The 19362-nt window shown below is 41.6% G+C and overlaps 2 protein-coding genes across 3 annotated transcripts in view; one reads left to right on the forward strand and one right to left on the reverse strand.

The window, feature by feature from the left end:
* Positions 1–19362, reverse strand: part of ABCD2 (ATP binding cassette subfamily D member 2) — a 112659-nt gene that overhangs the window by 72753 nt on the left and 20544 nt on the right. The gene's annotated exons all lie outside the window — the stretch shown is intronic.
* REDIC1 (regulator of DNA class I crossover intermediates 1) overlaps positions 1–19362 on the forward strand; it is a 52188-nt gene that overhangs the window by 7346 nt on the left and 25480 nt on the right. The window contains exons 3-4 of the mRNA XM_061582764.1: positions 2284–2419; positions 2743–2875. Coding sequence (XP_061438748.1) covers positions 2284–2419; positions 2743–2875 — 269 coding nt within the window. The remainder of the gene's footprint in view (positions 1–2283; positions 2420–2742; positions 2876–19362) is intronic.

Here is a 19362-nt window from a genome sequence, read left to right on the forward strand (position 1 = left end):
AGAATAATATGATATGATGTTAATGAGATTTAATGATTAACCAAGATAACCACTGGAGGAAAGTGATTTTGTAATATATTAAGGGACAGGTTTGTTATATACTATAGACCTATAGCTGATTTAAGACAAATCGGAAGTCAATATTTTTATTGTATTAGTTATTAATTTGTTCTTTTTCTTTTTGTTTTGTTTTGTTTTAGAAATCTGAATAAAAATTTATGTTAAAAAAAAGATATGAATTAGAAGGAATAGATATGAACTAGGGCTTGCCAGAACCAGAAGTTACTAACAGCAGCAGCAGTAGATGAGAGATTACTAAAGAACATGTGCAGAGCATTTGCATTATTCATGGCTGGAAACACATTATAGTTTTACAGAGAGGTAGAGGTGATATCATGGAGTCATTGCCAATGGCCACACATTCCATTTTTTCTATTTACAGGGTTTTGGTGATTTTTGTAGGGCTTCTAAAACCTGTATTGCCACAGACAACACAAGGACATACAAAATGAGTCTGTACACCACAGGCAACTTTGGCATCACTATGCCACTTTCTTTCTATTGTCTGCTTCCGGCCTGATTTTAAAAAATGCATTATTATTATTATTATTATTATTATTATTAAACATGCATTAATTGGCCTTCACGCAAAGGTCCCAGGACAGGTTACAACAGTTTTATATTAAAACAGTTAAAAACAACCTCACATCACAAAAAATATACATCTCAGGTGTAAAAGGGCAGGGTAAAGGGGTGCGTCTTCAGCATTCACTGAAAACTGTTCAGTGAAATTGCCAGATGCACCTCTGTGGGGAGGGATTTCCACAACTTAGCGACTGCCAGAGAGAATGCCCTGTCCTGGGCCGCACACCCCACGGTTCTGAGGGTGACTACCAAAAGGGTCCTGTTTGCTGATCTCAACATCAGAGAGCAGCTACATTCAGCCCAAACCTTACCAGGGAATGGCCTGTGTATGAGAATAGACTCACAACGAGTCCCTCATTCAGCAGATATTCTCAATCTATTTAGTGGTAAAGACCAGATTGAGGGTATGCCCCACATGCATGTGTGTGTGTGTGTATGTGTGATGATGATGATGATGGAAGCGCTTCAGATTCAGATGGTTTGACTTCCAGACAGAGCTTTAGTATCTCTCTCTTTAAAAAGTAAGAACTGGTGAATTCTCTTTTACTGTTAAAGAATATTTAGCCTGGGAGCACCACTGCTCTCTCCTTGTTTCCTTGATTCTCTAAGTGTGTCTCTGTCTCCTTGTTTCTCTTTTGTGTATGCTAGGGATGGAATCCTCTCCTTTTTATGTTTTATTTTTAAGTGTGGCCCCCTGGTGGTCATTAATTATTTGATTTCTTTTTTCTCCAATATCTTTTCATTTTCCCCATCTCCGATATTTTTTTTGCTTTGCAGAGAATTATCGATATTATAATCACTATTTATTCATAAATCTCCACTGGGATTGATCTTTATTCTGAACTATGTAATGATTGCCTGTTTACATTCCATTTCAAGTGCACTGCAGACAGATTAAGGCAGATAATCAAGTCAGTGTCCTCCCCCCTGCTGCTTTCTGTCTGTCAGTTACAGTCAATACCTCATTGACATCAGTGAAAGGGAATACACATTTGAAGAGTTCACATGGAAAGATCGATAAAAGTATCACTCACACTATTGATGATTTCAAAGGAAATTAAAAAAAAAGAATAGGCAAATAAGAAGCAGCAGGCATGGAGAGTTGCTACTTCAACATTCTCTCTGCAAAGATAGAGAAATAATAATTAATCCGATGACAACTCTGATTACTGCAGAAACAGAGCCCATTGCTAGTGTGTGCGCTGTTGCTTTCTCTCTGTGTTATGTGCTTCTCTCTATTCCACAGATGACTTTCACCATCTTAGATCTCCCAAAATGCATTGCCCTACATTGTTCTGCTGGGGCCTGGGGGGTGGGGAAGTGGTAGCAAATATAACAGTTTCTTCTATTGCAAAGCAAGACAATCTCTTTATATCTTTATATGAATGACCTCTTATAACATTATTTTAAAATGATAATCATTAGACTTAGTTTCTAGAAAGTTTTCATAGTTAATCGGTTTGTATGGTTTAAAACAAGAAATTAAATAAGTTTTTTTCCAGGCCAGGAATTATGTTTTGTAGCCATTCTAAGCTTTAAGATGGGATGGAGTATATGTATAACTAATGACCTGTGTCTCTAGCATGAAAATGCACCTTGTTACAGTACTGACATTTTGTGTCCTTCTCAATATAACAGGACTTTTTTGAGAAGGAAAAGCTTAAGTCAAAGATGAAGCTGTTGGGAGTTTCTCCCATTAAAAGCTCAGCTGTCAGCTTAGATCTCCTCAATCTGTATGTTGTTAATCAGATATCTACCAAGAGAGATTATTCTGGTGAGTTTAATTGCAAACTTAATTGACAACTTTTACTATTAAAAAGTATTACCATAAGAAAAATGGGGCTAAATTCTCAATTCTCCTGTTGCCCCAATATTTACTATCTGAATTATAACATTCTCAAGTTAATTAAATGTCTTGCTACCCAAAACTGAAACTGAAAATATAGTCCAAAAATATTTGTAACCTATAATTGGTATATCACCAATAATAAATATAGCACTGATTAAAATGTTTTTGGTCATGTACTTTTACAAAAACTCTGAATGTCCTTTAATTCACTGGAAGGGCTGCTAACCTTTTGAGTATTTTAATTACAGAAAATATTCGAAAACCAATTCATGTGGATATTAACAGAGGAATAAATTTCCCACTGAGAAGGCACAATGTAGAACTTCCTGAGTCACCACCACATAGACTATCCAAACCATTCCTGGATGACATCCAACACAGGTACATGTGCAGTGATAACTATATTTGATATCCCAACAGAATCTTATGCATTGTAATTATACAGCCACGAAAACAGCTGTATATTATAGCCAGCATGGATTTTTCACATTTCGCAATGTTAAATTGAAAATACCCCTATGCCATTCTGATGCTTCTCATAAGGTCATTTCAAAACAAAACCTTACAAAACTTATAGTCCTGAATTCAGAAACGCTTGCTTAACAACCCTCTCAATTTTCATGGTGATAAACAAAACAGTCAGAAAGAATCGAGAGTTCAAAGTGTAAAGAGAGAGAAAAAAACCCCAGACCCCTTTTGGATTTTTTTCTCTGAGAGTTCTCATAATCTGTTGAAATTCATTAAAAATCAGCCATGTTCACAGGGGACCTGTAATCCTATTACTGACCTTGCCCCATACTCTGACCTTCATCTTCTGCAGTTTAAAAGTTAAAAAAAAATGCCTGGCTGATTTTTAATTCATTTAAGAAATTTTGCATTAAACTGAATGATAGTGTTGGGCATGCTGAGTAAGAACCAACTATCAGTGTTCTAAAAGCCAGACTCCCAGCTGCTGGGCTTGCCTAAGCAGGCGGGCACACCCACATCAGACTTTGATTTCACATGAGACATTAATAGCTTCCCTCAGAGAATCCTGGGAAGTGTACTTTGTGAAGAGTGCTGAGAGGAGACTCCTATTCGCCTGACAGAGCTCCAGTGGCCCAATGGTTTAACAGTCAGCCACTCCGATTGAAGGTCTGTGAAGGGAACAGGGCATCTCCTAGCAACTCTCAGCACCCTTCACTAACTACACTTCCCAGGATTCTTTGAGAGAAGCCATGACTGTCCAAAGTGACATAAAGGTCTGGTGTGGATATGGCATGGGATAGCTTTGGTTTACATTTGGGTGGGAGGCTACATGTGCCTGCTGTAAAATAAAAAGTTGTGGGAAACCCTGAAAAGCAACAATACTGTTCACAATGTTTTCCTTTTGGAAAGGAAAGGGTTTTCCCCTCTGCCCAGTGCCCACCCATTTAATCTCCTCCCCTCCTTCTCCCCTCCCTGCCGGGTCATTGTTGGAGTACGACCTGGGAGAGCAGGGTTCGAATACCCACACAGCCATGAAGCTTACTAGGTGATCTTGGGCCAGTCACTGCCTCTCAGCCTCAGAGGAAGGCAATGGTAAACCACCTATGAATACTGTTTACCATGAAAACCCTATTCATAGCGTTGCCATAAGCCGGGATCAACTTGCAGGCAGTCCATTTCCATTTTCAAACATGAGTGCACAGAAGTAAATCCCACTGAACTCAAAAAGGATGCAACTGATCAAACCCACCTTCCCTTCTCCTTCCTCCTATCCCCTCCCTCTTGGCCCTTCCCTCCCCCTCCAATCCCCTCCTTCCCCCTGCTCCCCTCCCCATGGTCAGTTTTACCTATCTTAAGCATGATAGCACGGGAATAAATACCATTGAACTCAATAAGCATGCAAATGATCAAGCCTGCCCTCCCCTGCCCTTTACCCCTCCCCCTCCAATCCCCTCCTTCCCCCTTCCCCTCCTTCTTTTACCCTCTTCCCTCCTTTTATCCTTCCCTCTCCTCTCCCCTCCCCCTGCTTCTCCCCCATGGTCAGTTTTACCTATCTTAACCATGATTACATAGGAGTAAATCCCATTGAACTCAATAAGCATGCAAATTATCAGACCTGTCCTTCTCTTCCCCTCTCCCTCCTTCCTGCTCCCATCCCCCTCCTCCCCTCCAACCTTCCTTCCCTCCCTCCTCCTCCCCTCCCCATCCCCTCTGGTCAGTTTCACCTTTCCTAAGCATGATTCCAGGGCAGTAAATCCCACTGAACTCAGTAAGCATGCAAATGATCAAACCATTCTCAGCAAACTTGCACAGGATCCCATTTCTTACCTCCCAGATTAAAAAGCAGAGAAATTCACTAACAGGCAAAAAACCTGGGGAGAGTGTTCTTGCACTCGGGTCCTGCTTGCGGGCTTCCCCCAGGCACCTGGTTGGCCACTGTGAGAACAGGATGCTGGACTAGATGGGCCACTGGCCTGATCCAGCAGGCTCTTCTTATGTTCTTATGTTCTTAAACCTTGCAGTTTAAGAATGTACCTATAGCCAACAGATATTTCTATCAAACTTTAAAAAGCAGGGAAATTGGGTAGCTATAGTGAAGGCACCAGAGGAGCAGGAGACCTGACCTCCTCTCTGAGATATTGGACTGCCCTACACATTTGTCAAAATGTGAACACCATTTGGGTTGGTGTTTCACAGTCCAATCCACGTCCTGTGGAGATTGGAAGAATTTGGTAACATGTGCCTCTGAGCATATGGTGAGTGGTAGCAACGCCTGCAATCAGCCCAAATGATAGAAAGAAGACATGTGCTGTGCTGATCTTGGTTTAGCAGGGAGAAAGCAACACTTTTAGGATAGTTGACATAGTTCAGATAGTCACTTCAAATATGTTTGATTTACTTTGCCATTTTAGTGAAGTTTCCTATAGGAAATCATTTTCTTTTGCTTCTGTTTCTGTGAATATATGAAGTACAGCAACAGTTTGCAAAATTTACACTAAAAAAACTCCAAAAATAATTATGGAATAATGGCAATGACTATTCTGCAGAATAGTCTCCAGTGGACATGAAGATTGTCTCAGTTTGCACAAGATAAAACAGTGTGAGGTGAAATATATTGTACCAAATTTCTAGGTGTGCTCTATGTTTTTAATTGACCGTGCACACCTTGGCGTAAATGAAGTGGTTTAAAGATAGCAGGCTGAAAACATGCATCTTAGGCAGGCTAAGTTTGTTTTTTTCCAACAGCTAGAGTCATTCCTGAAGTAGCAACATATTGTAATCAGTCTGATTTTACATCAAACTGCAGTTTCAGATTCAACTGTTAATGCACCCCAAACAGAAATAGAACTTAACCTCCAATTTGAAACAAAAAAGGCTGTCTTCACAATCATATGACACTGACCAATAAAAATGCTTTGAAATTAATAAAAATAAATTTGACACAGTTTTTAGGATGAATAATGAGAGAAATAAAATTTTCTAGATTAGATTCTCTGTAGAAACAATAGTAACACAGGAATGAACCAAAGTAAGAACACCAACAAACATATAAAAATGTAATTCTCCATCTTTGGAGATGGCAGGTATTGACACCACTCACCATATGCTCAGAGGCACGTTACCAAATTCTTCCAAGCTACACAGGAAGTGGATTGGACTGCGAATGATCAACCCAAATTATGTTTGCATTTTGACAAATTTGTAGGGCAGTCCAATATCTCAGAGAGGAGGTCAGGTCTCCTGCTCCCCTGGTGCCTTCACTATAGCTACCCAATTTCCCTGCTTTTTAAAATTTGATAGAAATATCTGTTGGCTATAGGTACATTCTTAAACTGCAAGGGTTTTTTTGCCTATTAGTGAATATTTTCATTCTAATTTAATTCTTAGATGCTATTTTAATTCTTAGATGCAGCTCTGACAAGAGTTGTAAGTACCGCTTGAAATGAAGACTTCCCAAACAATTTTTTAAAAATAATTCTTGTGAGTCAAAGATTCCTAGGTCTTTTTCTTACATATGCCATAATCTCTCTCACATTAAAATGAAGATGTAAAAAGCTACAAGAATGCTGTGGAATTTTCTGGTTGTTTATGGTAATCAGTAGCCATGACATGCTACCCTTTCTCTTTTTGGAATGAGAAGATACTAACAAATCAGGCTGAGAAAAGTTTTTAAAAAAACAAGAATGGAAGACAAGGCTTGGTATAGTTGACGATGGTTGCATACAGCTTGAGCTCCCATTTTGAACTGCTCAGTCTATTTTCCCAGTGGTATCAAACTGGAATCACCTATTTTAAAAAGACGCTTCATGTGTTATTCAGGAGCCTCCTCACCAGTGGAAATAAAGAGATTTGAAGGCCAATTTCAAAGTAAAAACAGCCTTTACTAACAAATTATATGATACTATCCAGAAGCCTAAAGTGATGCCTACCCCACCACAAACTATAACCCTGAACGCAGGGGAAGCTTGAAGGAGGCTCTTCCTTATTGACTAATAAAGTGGAACGATTTCAAACCTCCATGTTGGCAAAATGGGATGCTGCAGTGAAATCACTTGAATTTAGTAGAAGAGATCTGGGGGCTAAGATAGACAATATAGCAGGTTCTACAAATAGGGCAAAGGAGCTAGGTTTGATGGACAAGAAAAAACTTTAAAAATTCCAATAAATGTAAGAAGAATTAAAGCTAAAACTGGATGACTTAGAGAACAAGAATTAAAAAATTAATCGATATAGAGGCCTACAGGATGGTGAGGAAGGAGATGATATGAAAGGTTTGTGGTGGACTGGATGTTAACCCTTTTACTTGAGTTTGATCTTTCTGTATCAGACATAGAGCATATCGAGCCCTTCTCCCACAGCCAAAAGTCTGGACTTTTCACAGGTTAGTGTGGGTTTTGTGCATTTTGACAGAAAAGAACTGCTAATGTCCCAGTTGCAACAATTAAAAGATATAAAATATAAAGGAAATATAGTGAGTGTCCTCCAAAGCCTCTCAGCGGAAATTTCACCCAGTGTCCCTAAATCTCAAAGAGGCACATATCAGATGTCACTGAGAGTGCACAATAACTGTAAAAAAAAAAGCCTGCCAAGGAAATTGAAACAGAAGGATGTCACAACTAACCCCCGAGTTCAGGTCTGGAATAAAGATGGCAAACTGCTGTGAGTGCTCCTGGGAAAGTGGTGTTGAAATGGAGTTCCACACAATATTTAGTGCTATAACTTGGTCACTCTTTCCTGAATAGTTAAGCTTTCTAAGAAAATAGTATTCTTTAATATTAAGTGTAAGCTACCTGCATGTTATTTGGAATCTCAGGTAAACTAGTCTAAAAATCTATGGAGCTTTATAAACCAATACTTAAACCTTGAACCTCACTGGATAGCAAATTGGCAACCAGTGTAACACTTTCCACCGAGATGTCATTTGTTGTCAATAGGTTGCCCTGGAGAGCAACTGTACAGCAGCGCTCTATAGTAACTGCAACTTCCAGCCCAAATTAAGGGCAGGCCCATATAAAGCACAGTAATCAAAACTATAAGGGACCAATGCATGGACATTGAACAAAGGACATGTATGAGTAGCACTGTGACTAATGACGCAGCTGGGTCAAAGCCGAAAGGATGCCCAGAGGTTGATGTGCACAGAAGCAAAAGGAGAGTCCGGAGTTGTACGACGCACACAACAGGAACATGGAATGTGAAAAGCATGAACCAGGGAAAGTTAGAAATTGTCAAGCAAGAAATGGAACGTATCAACATTACAATACTTGGCATGAGTGAATTAAAATGGACGGGAATGGGACATTTTCGATCATGCAACTACAAAATGTTTTATGCAGGAAATGAGAAATCAAGAAGAAATGGGGTTGCTTTCATAGTGAGAAGTGGTTAGCAAAAGTAATTAGGAGCTACATGCAAGGTTTGAGCGAGTGATATCAATGAGATTAAATGGGACACCTATTAACATAACCATCATCCAAGTCTACGCTCCAATGGCAAACACAGAAGAAGAAGAATTGGAGAGATTTTACACAGAAGTACAGGAGGAAATTGATCACACACTAAAACAAGATATGATGATAATCATGGGGAACTGGAATGCAAATGTAGGGAACAGAGAAGAACTAGGAATTGTGGGAAAATGGGACTTGGGACTGCCTTCAAGTCGATTCTGACTTATGGGCAACCCTATGAATAGGGTTTTCATGGTAAGCAGTATTCAGAGGGGGTTTACCATTGCCTCCCTCTGAGGCTAAGAGGCAGTGACTGGCCCAAGGTCACCCAGTGAGCTTCATGGCTTTGTGGGGATTTGAACCCTGGTGCTTAGGAGACAGAAATGAAGCAGGAGAAAAACATATTGAATTCTGTGAAGCCAATAATTTGTTTCTTGCAAACACATTTTTTGAGCAACCGAAAAGATGACTGTACACGTGGACATCATCAGATGGTCAGTATAGGAATCAAATTGATTATATAATTGGCAACAGAAGATGGAGAAGTTCCATCCTTTCTGCAAAAACAAGACCAGGAGCAGACTGCGGTACAGATAATGAACTGGTCGCACCGAAAATCTGAGTAAAGCTTAAAGAAAAACAACAAAGCAATCATAATGCCAAAATACAATTTAAATAACACCCCAGAAGAATATGAAGATCAAATAAGGAACAGATTTGAGGCTTTAAACTTAGTTGACAGAGAACCAGAAGAACTATGGAGTGAAGTCAGAGACATGATCAGGGAAGAATGCAAAAAGACAATACCTCTCGTTAAAATGAGAGAAAGACCTCAATGGATGACTGAAGAAACTCTTAAAATGGTTAAAGAGAGAAGGAAATCAAAAGCAAAAGGAGATAGAAACATGGTCAGAACCCTAAATGCAACAATACAGTGACTAGTACGTAGGGACAAAGAAAACTATTACAACAGTTATTGTATAGCAATAGAAGAGGACAACAAAAAGGGGAGAACAAGAGCCCTATTCCAAAAGATTAGAGAAATAAAAGGGAAATTTAAATGAACAGTAGGGATGTTGAATAATCAACAGGGGAACACACTGACTGACCAAGATGAAATAAAAGGAAGATGGAAGCAATACACTGAAGAACTCTATAAAAGAGATGCAAGGATGACAGATTCATTCACAGAGGAACCACATGATGAAGAACCAGAATTTTAGAATGTGAGGTAAAAGCTGCCTTTAAAATACTTGGAAGAAACAAATCACCAGGAACAGATGGCATACCAATAGAGTTGCTACAAGCTACTGAGACTGAATCTCTCCAAATTTTGACAAAAATTTGTCAAGAAATATGGAAAACTAAACAATGGCCCACAGACTGGAAGCGTTCAATATATATCCCACTTCCAAAGAAAGGGGATCTCAGAGAATGCAGTAATTATCGAACTATCGCCTTAATATCCCATGCAAGTAAAGTAATGCTCAGGATTCTACAACAAAGGCTCTTACCATATATAGAGCAAGAAATGCCAGGCGTCCAAGCTGGATTTAGAAAGGGAAGAGGCACCAGAGATCATATCACAAACATGCGTTGGATAATGGAATGGAGCAAGGAATTTCAGAAGAAAATCAGCCTGTGCTTTATAGATTACAGCAAAGCCTTTGACTGTGTAGATCATGAAAAACTATGGAATGCTGACTTCCGGGAAGGGTGACTTAGCCTGTGCCTGCTTTTGAGACGGGCTCCTGCCTCAAAAGAAGCTTATTCAGATATATCAGTCAGTTTTTTCTTTTTTTTTTGACTGATTAAACTTCTCCCGGGTAGGGAGAAACGAAGAGATTAACCTCAAAGCCTATTTTTGTTGGGACGACCAGATCTCATTAATTTATGGGACGAGGTCCAGCCGACGAAGGTGGGACGGATTTTCAACAGCAAGCTCTATCTGTTAAAGCGAACGTTCATCTTATCTTCTAAGAGAGAACGCACTAACAGGCAAGCACCCTTCTTTCTATATTTTTCTTTTACTTGACTTAAATTGTTGCTGTTTAAAAGAGATTTGCCAGATTGATCGGTTTTTGACATCTCACTGGGGAGCCGTAACTTCTCTCTGCTACGCACTAATTAATAGCTTATCTCTGTTTTTGTTGCAAAAAGCTGTCCTGGATTTGCATTCTAAAGATACACACAGAAGAGGGATTTCTATTCCAGATTTTTATTTTGAAAAATATTATACTGTTTTGAGACTACTCTCTTTTTGGTCTATTTTATTTTGACGAATCTGTTTCTTGACGATTGCCATTAATTGCTTCGATCCTGGGAACTGCATTTTGTTTACTTAACTATTGGAGAGATAAGGCTGTCTGCTCTGTTTATACTGTGATGTCACCAAGTTTGGAGTATTAACCCAATTGTTGCTGAAATAAGAAGTGGTTTTCCTATATTTTTCTTTTAAAATGGCAATTAAGAAAGTGGCTGAGAATCTGGAAATAACTATGTTTCAGAGAATAATGAATGAGATTGAGATAACGAAAATTGAATTGAGTAAAATGAAGCAGGAGATTAAAGATATAAGGGTCCCTGTGAGAGAGGTGACCCTGGAAGGGGTCCCTGTGAGAGAGGAGACCCCGGAGATTGGAATAGGGGTCCCTGTGAGAGAGGAGACCCTGGAGACTGGAATAGGGGTCCCTGTGAGAGAGGAGATCCCGGAGATTGGAACAAACGTGGAACAGGAACAAGATTTGGAGTCTATGGACTTTAGAAATAAAATCTATTGTTTGGAACTCAATGTTATCTCTGAAGAAATTAATGAAGATTCTAGAGATAAAGTTATCAATGGCATGGATTATCTTCTGGACTGGAATGATGTGATGGAGCCCAATATAGAGAAAATCTATGGAATTAACTGCAGCCATGTGACAATGGAAAAACTTTTAAGAGATGACCCAGTGTATTTTGAAAAAAAGAACAGAGATATGATTTTACAGCAGTATTTCAGCAACTTATTCAGAATGGATGGCAAGAAAATATTTGGGATAGAGGTAATTCCCATCAGACTCTTATTATATGACTATGGCTTTGACAGCAAGATTATTATGGAATACTGATAATGGAAGATTGGATATTGAAATTACTGGACTTAACAAGACTACTGAAGATGGAAGATGGAAAATGGAACTAATAGAGATAATAGAACAATGGCTACTGAAATTACTGAACTTAACAGATTCTGATGTGATGGATTAATTGAAATGTTTATTTTGACTATGGTTATGACAATAAGATTATCATAATTAGTAATGAGATGGATTAATCGATATGCTTATCTGGAAAAAAAAATTGATAGATATATTTCTTAAAGAACTGAAACCTCTCTTTGACTTTTTGTGGAAAGAATAAAGTAATGTTTATGAGATTTGATGATTAAGTAAGATAACTACTGGAGGAAAGTGATTTTATAATATGACTTAAGAGACAGGATTGCTATATATTATAGACTTATAACTGATTTGATCTTTGACAAATGGGAAGTCAATATTTTACTCTTTATTTTTTATTTTTGTTTTTTTTTTTTCTTCTTCTCTTTTTTTCTTTTTGTTTAACTATTTTTGATTTTGTTTTTTGTCTTTGAATGTTTTATGATTTTGTCTTGTATGTTTTATGAAAATCTGAATAAAAATTATTGAAAAAAAAAAAAAGAAAAACTATGGAATGCTTTAAAAGAAATGGGGGAGCCACAGCATCTGATTGTCCTGATGCGCAACCTATACTCTGCACAAGAGGCTACTGTAAGGACAGAATATGGAGAAACCGATTGGTTCCCAATAGAAAAGGGTGTGAGACGGGTGTATTTTGTCACCCTATTAGTTTAATCTATATGCAGAACATATCATACGGAAAGTGGAATTGGACCAAGATGAAGGAGATGTGAAAACTGGAGGGAGAAATATCAATAATTTAAGATATGCAGACGATACCATACTACTAGCAGAAACCAGTAATGATTTGAAACAAATGCTGATGAAAGTTAAAGAGGAAAGCCCAAAAGCAGGACTACGACTGAACGTCAAAAAGATTAAAGCAATGACAACAGAAGATTTATGTAACTTTAAAGTTGACAATAAGGACATTGAACTTGTCAAGGGTTATCAATACCTCGGCACAGTTGTTAACCAAAATGGAGACAATAGTCAAGAAATCAGAAGAAGGCTAGGATTGGGGAGGGCAGCTATGAGAGAACTAGAAAAGGTCCTCAAATGCAAAGATGTATCACTGAACACCAAAGTCAGGATCATTCAGACCATGGTATTCCTGATATCTGTGTATGGATGTGAAAGTTGGACAGTGAAAAAGGTGGATAAGAGAAAAATCAACTCATTTGAAATATGGTGCTGGAGGAGAGCTTTGCGCATACCATGGACTACGAAAAAGACAAATTGGGAGTTAGAACAAATTAAACCAGAACTGTCACTAGAAGCTAAAATGATGAAACTGAGGTTATCATACTTTGGATACATAATGAGAAGACCTGATTCACTAGAAAAGACAATAATGCTGGGAAAAAGAGAAGGGAGTAGAAAAAGAGGAAGACCAAACAAGAGAGGGAATGATTCCATCAAGGAAGCCACAGACCTGAACTACAAGATTTGAACAGGGTGGTTCATGACAGATGCTCTTGGAGGTCACAGTCATAGGGTCGCCATAAGTCCTTATCGACTTGAAGGCACATAACAACAAAAGCATGGACCATTGTTACCAAGCTATCTCTGGCTCGGAATGGTTGTAGCTGGTGTATTAGCCAAAGCTGATTTAATGCACTCCTAGACACTGAACACACTTGAGCCTCCAGTGATAACGCTCTATCAAGAAATAGCTCCAAGCTGCACACACAAGCTGTTATTTCAGAATGAATGCAACCTCATTAAGAACAGGCAATTGAACAGTTTCCAGGATCCGAGAACCACAACTCTGTCTTGTTGGGATTCAATTTCAGGTTATTGGCTCTTATCCAGCCCATTACTGAGTCCAACAGAAGTTCATGACTCGCAAAGAACCTCCCAGTTCAAGTGTACTGATGGCACTGTGCTCCAAATCTCCTAATGACTGATCCCAGTGGCATCATATTGGTGTTGAATAGCATTGGGGACAAAGTAGTGCTCTGTGGCACCCCACAAAACAGATGGTATGGGGCTGAAAGGCTGTTCTTTGGAATCAGCCTTGTAGGTAGGAGCAGAACCACTTAAATACAGTGCACCCTATTCCCAACTTGCACAACCAATCCAGAAAGATTCCATGGTCAATGGTATCAAAAGCCAGTGAGGGTTCAAGGACAATCAATGGGGTTGCATTTTCCCTGTCTCTTTCCTGATACAGGTCATCTGTCACAGGCAACCAGAGCTGATTCCATCCCTAAACCAGGCCTGAAGCCAGATTGAAATGAGTGTGTCTGCAGTTGCACTCCCACAAAAAATGGGGTTAGCAACTGGAGGCATTAGCAATTGGGTAGTAATGATCAAGAACCTTTGGATCTAGGTTGGGCTTTATTTATTGATTTCAGTAGTGTATATACTGCTTAATACCTCAGTCTCTAAATGGTATACCATAAGATTAAAAGATACAATAAAGATAAAATCAATTAAAATTAACAGTAAAACCAGAAACCCCACTTAAAATGCCTGCTGGAATAAAAAGTCTTCACTAAGTGCCAGAGTTTCAGAGGGGGTTGGGGTTTGGTTGGGAAGGGAGTTTCACAGAATTGGCCCATAGTACTGCATGCATTGCTTGTGGTGAATTCAAGTTGTGCATTCAAGCCATGAGGCTTACTCCCATGTACATGTGTTTAGTGCTGTTCCATTTATAAAAAGTATCCCACATTATAATATGAACACTGATGGTAACTACTTTAACTTTCAATTGTTGTCCTGATCTATTCCCATTGATACAGCCAAGAAAGTGTCAGTAACAATCACTAGATTGTCATTTATGCCCTCCCAACAGAATGATTAGGTTAAGGTAAAAAAGAAATCTGGGGGTGCAATTGTATGCATACTATCTGGGACTAAATCCCACTGAACACAGTGTAACTTCTTCTGAGTAAATACATAGGATTGTGCTGTAAAAATGTCATTATCCTGCCTGAACAAAGGGAGTCTAGTGGCATGGCAGAGCCTCTGTAGTTGATCAAGATTGGTGGGTCAATAATGGATAGTACAAGCCTTTTATTTTCCTTACCAGGTGCTCACTGCAGAGAGTGAGCAACCAAGGGTTAACACTTTTAAAAAAACTCCCAGAGCTAAAAATCTATTTGTGAATGGGTTATATATGTTCAATAATCTGCTGTTGTTTGGGGATAGAAAAGCATGTGCAAATTTTTGAAAAAGGAAACAATAGTGAGCTTTACAGTGAAAAAGATCTGCCTCATTTGTAACTAAAAGTGGCTTGTGAATTTATTTATTTATTGTATTTGTATACCGCCCCCTAGCCGAAGCTCCCTGGGTGGTTTACAGCAACTAAAAACATCAAAAACAAATATACAAATTTAAAACACATCTTTTAAAAACAATTTAAAACACAATTAAAAAAATTCAAAACAATTTAAAACACATGCTAAAATGCCTGGGAGAAGAGGAAAGTCTTGACCTGGCGCCGAAAAGATAACAGTGATGGCACCAGGCTCACCTCATCAGGAAGATCATTCCATAATTTGGGGGCCACCACTGAGAAGGCCCTCTCCCTTGTTGCCACCCTCCGAGCTTTCCTCAGAGTAGGCACCTGGAGGAGGGCCTTAGATGTTGAGCGTAGTGTACGGGTGGGTTTGTATCGGGAGAGGCGTTCCATCAGGTAATAATAATAATAATAATAATAATAATAATAAATTTTATTTTTCAGCCGCGTATCTGTCCTGGTTAGGGACACTCTAGGCGATGAACAACAAGAATAAAAACAATACATATAGATCAACTTAATCAAATTTTAAGCTAAAAAACCATTCATTTATTCAATTGTAACATAAGTTAATCTGTCCCAATCTTGTAGGCCTGCCTGAACAGCCAGGTCTTCAAGGCTCGGCGATAGCTGGACAGGGAGGGAGCATGTCTGAGATCGAAAGGGAGAGAGTTCCAGAGGGTGGGGGCCACAACAGAGAATGCCATCTCTCTGGTCCGTACCAGCCTAGCTGTTCTCACCGGTGGGACCGAGAGAAGGTCTTGCGAGGCTGATCTCGTCAGGCGGCACAATCGGTGATTCTGGAGGCGTTCCTTCAGATATACTGGGCCGAAACCGTATAGGGTTTTAAAGGTCAACACCAACACCTTGAATTGGGCCCGGTAGACAACTGGTAGCCAGTGAAGATCTAATAACACTGGGGTGATATGATCCCAGCGACGGCTATGCGTAATCAAGCGTGCCGCCGCGTTCTGTACCAGCTGTAATTTCCGGACCGTTTTCAAGGGTAACCCCACGTAGAGTGCATTACAGTAGTCTAAGCGAAAGGAGACCAGGGCATGTATCACCTGAGGGAGCAGGTGAACAGGAAGACAGGGACGCATTCTCCGTATCAGATGTAATTGATACCAAGCTGCCCGGCTCACTGCTGTAATCTGAGCCTCCATGGACAGCTGGGAGTCAAGTATGACCCCAAGACTGCGGACCTGGTCCTTCAGGCGTACACTTACCCCGTCAAGCATCAGGTCAGTAATTCCTAACTTCCTTTTATCTCCCACAAGTAATACCTCAGTCTTGTCGGGGTTCAGTTTCAGCCTATTCTCTCCCATCCATCCACTTACGGATTCTAGGCACTTGGACATGGTATTCACAGCCAACTCCAGTGAGGACTTAAAGGAGAGATAGAGCTGAGTGTCATCTGCGTACTGATGGCACTGCAACCCAAAACTCCTGATGATTGCTCCCAGCGGTTTCACATAGATGTTGAATAGCGTGGGAGAGAGGATAGAACCCTGTGGCACTCCACAATGAAGAGGCCAAGGGTCTGAAACCTCATCTCCCAATGCCACCCGTTGCTGCCTATCTGAGAGATAGGAACGGAACCACTGCAAGACAGTGCCTCCTATTCCTAATCCCTCTAGGCGGTTTAAAAGGATACCGTGGTCAACGGTATTGAAAGCCGCTGAGAGGTCCAGGAGGACAAGGAAGGTGTATTCACCCCTATCCAATGCCCTCCGCATATCATCTACCAGAGCGACCAAGGCTGTTTCCGTACCATGACCAGTCCTAAAACCCGATTGGTATGGATCTAAATAATCCGTTTCCTCCAAGTGTGTCTGTAATTGCGCAGCCACCACCCTCTCAATCACCTTCCCCAAGAATGGTAAATTAGAGACTGGGCGAAAGTTGTTTAACTCTTGGGGATCCAAGGACGGTTTTTTTAAGATGGGCTTTATTACTGCTTCCTTGAGGGCTGATGGCATTGCACCCTCTTGCAAGGATGCATTCACCACCGCCTTGATCCCTTCGCCCAGTCTCTCTTTACAGCTCATGATGAGCCATGATGGGCAAGGATCAACCAGACAGGTGGTCAGCTTCACAGTACAGAGCACCTTGTCCACTTCCTCAGAGAGAAGAGGCTGAAACCGATCCCAACAGACCGGAATGCAACTGGCCAACTCTGGCCCACTTCCTGTCTCCACGGCGAGCGGAAGCGTGCTCTTCAGACGTTCGATTTTATCGGCAAAGTGTTTAGCAAAAGTATCACAGGAGATTTTAGAATGTTCCATGGGTTCCTGAGCAACTGGACCGACCAGGCTTCGGACCACTTGGAACAATCTCCTGGGACAACACTCTGCCGACGCAATAGAGGCAGCAAAGAAAATTTTTTTTGCTGCCTTTGTTGCCACCTGGTAGGCAGCTATTGCTGCTCTAACCCGTGTCCGATCGTCTTCAGTGCAAGATTTCCGCCACCGGTGCTCAAGTCGTCTCACCTCCTGTCTCAGACCCCGCAGCCGTGGTGTATACCAAGGTGCTGTCTGAGTTCTGTTCAGGGGGAGAGGACGTTTCGGAGCCACCCAGTCCACCGCCCTGGCGATCTCCTTATTCCACTCCATCACCAGGGATTTGACCGGGCGACCTTCAGTCAGCTCCATATCCCCCAGCGCATTCAGGAATCCTTTGGGCTCCATCAGGCGTCTGGGGCGGACCATTCTAATAGGTCCTTGTCCCCTGCGGAGGGTGTGCGGCATCAAGAAATCTATATTCACCAGATAGTGATCTGACCATGACACGGGGTTAGAAGAATTCACCCCCATTTTCAGAGCACTATCCTCCCCTCCCGAGACAAACACAAGGTCGAGAGCATGACCGGCTACATGGGTGGGCCCTATATTACTAAGGTGCAGATCCCAGGAAGTCATGGTTTCCATGAAATCCCGAGGGGCTCCTGTGAGGACAGCCTCGGCATGTACGTTGAAATCCCCCATCACCACAAGATTGGGGGAGACCAATCGCACAGCCAAGACTACCTCGAGCACCTCAGTCAGGGATTCTGCTGCGCAGCGGGGTGGGCGGTACACAAGCAGAATCCCTAAACTGCCCTTTGGGCCCAACCTCCAGTACATGCAATCAACAAACTTGGTCTCGTGGAGAGGGGGTCTGGCGAAACACAAAGATTCCCGGTAGATAACTGCCACTCCCCCTCCCCGTCTCCCAATCCTCGGCTGCTGTGCATATCGGAAACCGGCTGGACACATGGCCTCAAGTATAGGAGCTGAGGCCTCATCCAGCCATGTCTCCGTAATACACACCAGGTCTGTGTCCTCATCCAGAATCATATCCTGGATGAGTGCTGTTTTCTGTACCACAGACCTGGCGTTACACAACAGCAATCGAAGATTGGATGGAGTTCTGCTTTCCCCAGTTATCTTCTGGTGGTAAACAGGCCCGGAACAAGGGATGGATATTAAACATCTATCCCGAGTTCCCCGATGCCGGCTTGGCCTGCTACCCACGCCCCTACAGAATCTGCCGCCTAGCCTTTCAATATTGTGGCCCCCCACCCCCCACACACTAACCCCCTCTGATCTACACATAGCTCCCTCCGGTACGCCGACAGGCAAGCCTTCTACTTTGGTACAGTAAAAACAGTAAAACAACCCCCCGCCCCCCCCAAAAAGCAACAAAACAAAAGACAAAAACCCAGGCCACCTCAGCCAGCCGGCTTATGTATCCCTCCAAAGAGGGACAGGTGATGGAAATTAGTCACAGCTGGCTGGGTACCTGGGACCTGGTCCTGCAAGAGGCACGTCTGCCAGGCAGCAGTCCCACTGGGAAGGGTGGTGGAGGTGGTGTTCCAACAGCAGCAGCAACAGCAGGCTCTCCTTCCCTGGGTGGCGATGTTCTTCTTCCTGCAGGCACTGGGTCTGTATTGTGGTCCTAAGCCATGTAAGGCTTTATAGGTTAAAACCAGCACCTTGAATTGAGGTCGGAAACATACAGGCAGCCAATGCAAGCGGGCCAGAATTGGTTTTATATGTTCAGACCGTCTGGTCCCTGTTACCAATCTGCCGCTGCATTTTGCACAAGCTGCAGTTTCCGAACCGTCTTCAAAGGCAGCCCCACATAGAGTGCATTGCAGTAATCTAACTTGGAGGTTACCAGAGCATGGGCAACTGAAGCCAGGTTATCCCTGTCTAGACAGGGGTGCAGCTGGGCCACCAACTGAAGTTGGTAGAAGGCACTCCGTGCCACTGAGGCTACCTGAGCCTCAAGTGACAGAGATGGTTCTAGGAGAACCCCCAAGCTATGAACCTGCTCCTTCAGGGGGAGTGCAACCCCATCCAGGACAGGTTGGACATCTACCATCTGGTCAGAAGAACCACCCACTAACAGCATCTCAGTCTTGTCTGGATTGAGCCTCAGTTTATTAGCCCTCATCCAGTCCATTGTTGCAGCCAGGCACTGGTTCAGCACATTGACAGCCTCACCTGAAGAAGATGA

Source organism: Rhineura floridana, chromosome 8, assembly GCF_030035675.1.
Source record: "Rhineura floridana isolate rRhiFlo1 chromosome 8, rRhiFlo1.hap2, whole genome shotgun sequence".
In the NCBI taxonomy this organism is placed as follows: Eukaryota; Metazoa; Chordata; class Lepidosauria; order Squamata; family Rhineuridae; genus Rhineura; species Rhineura floridana.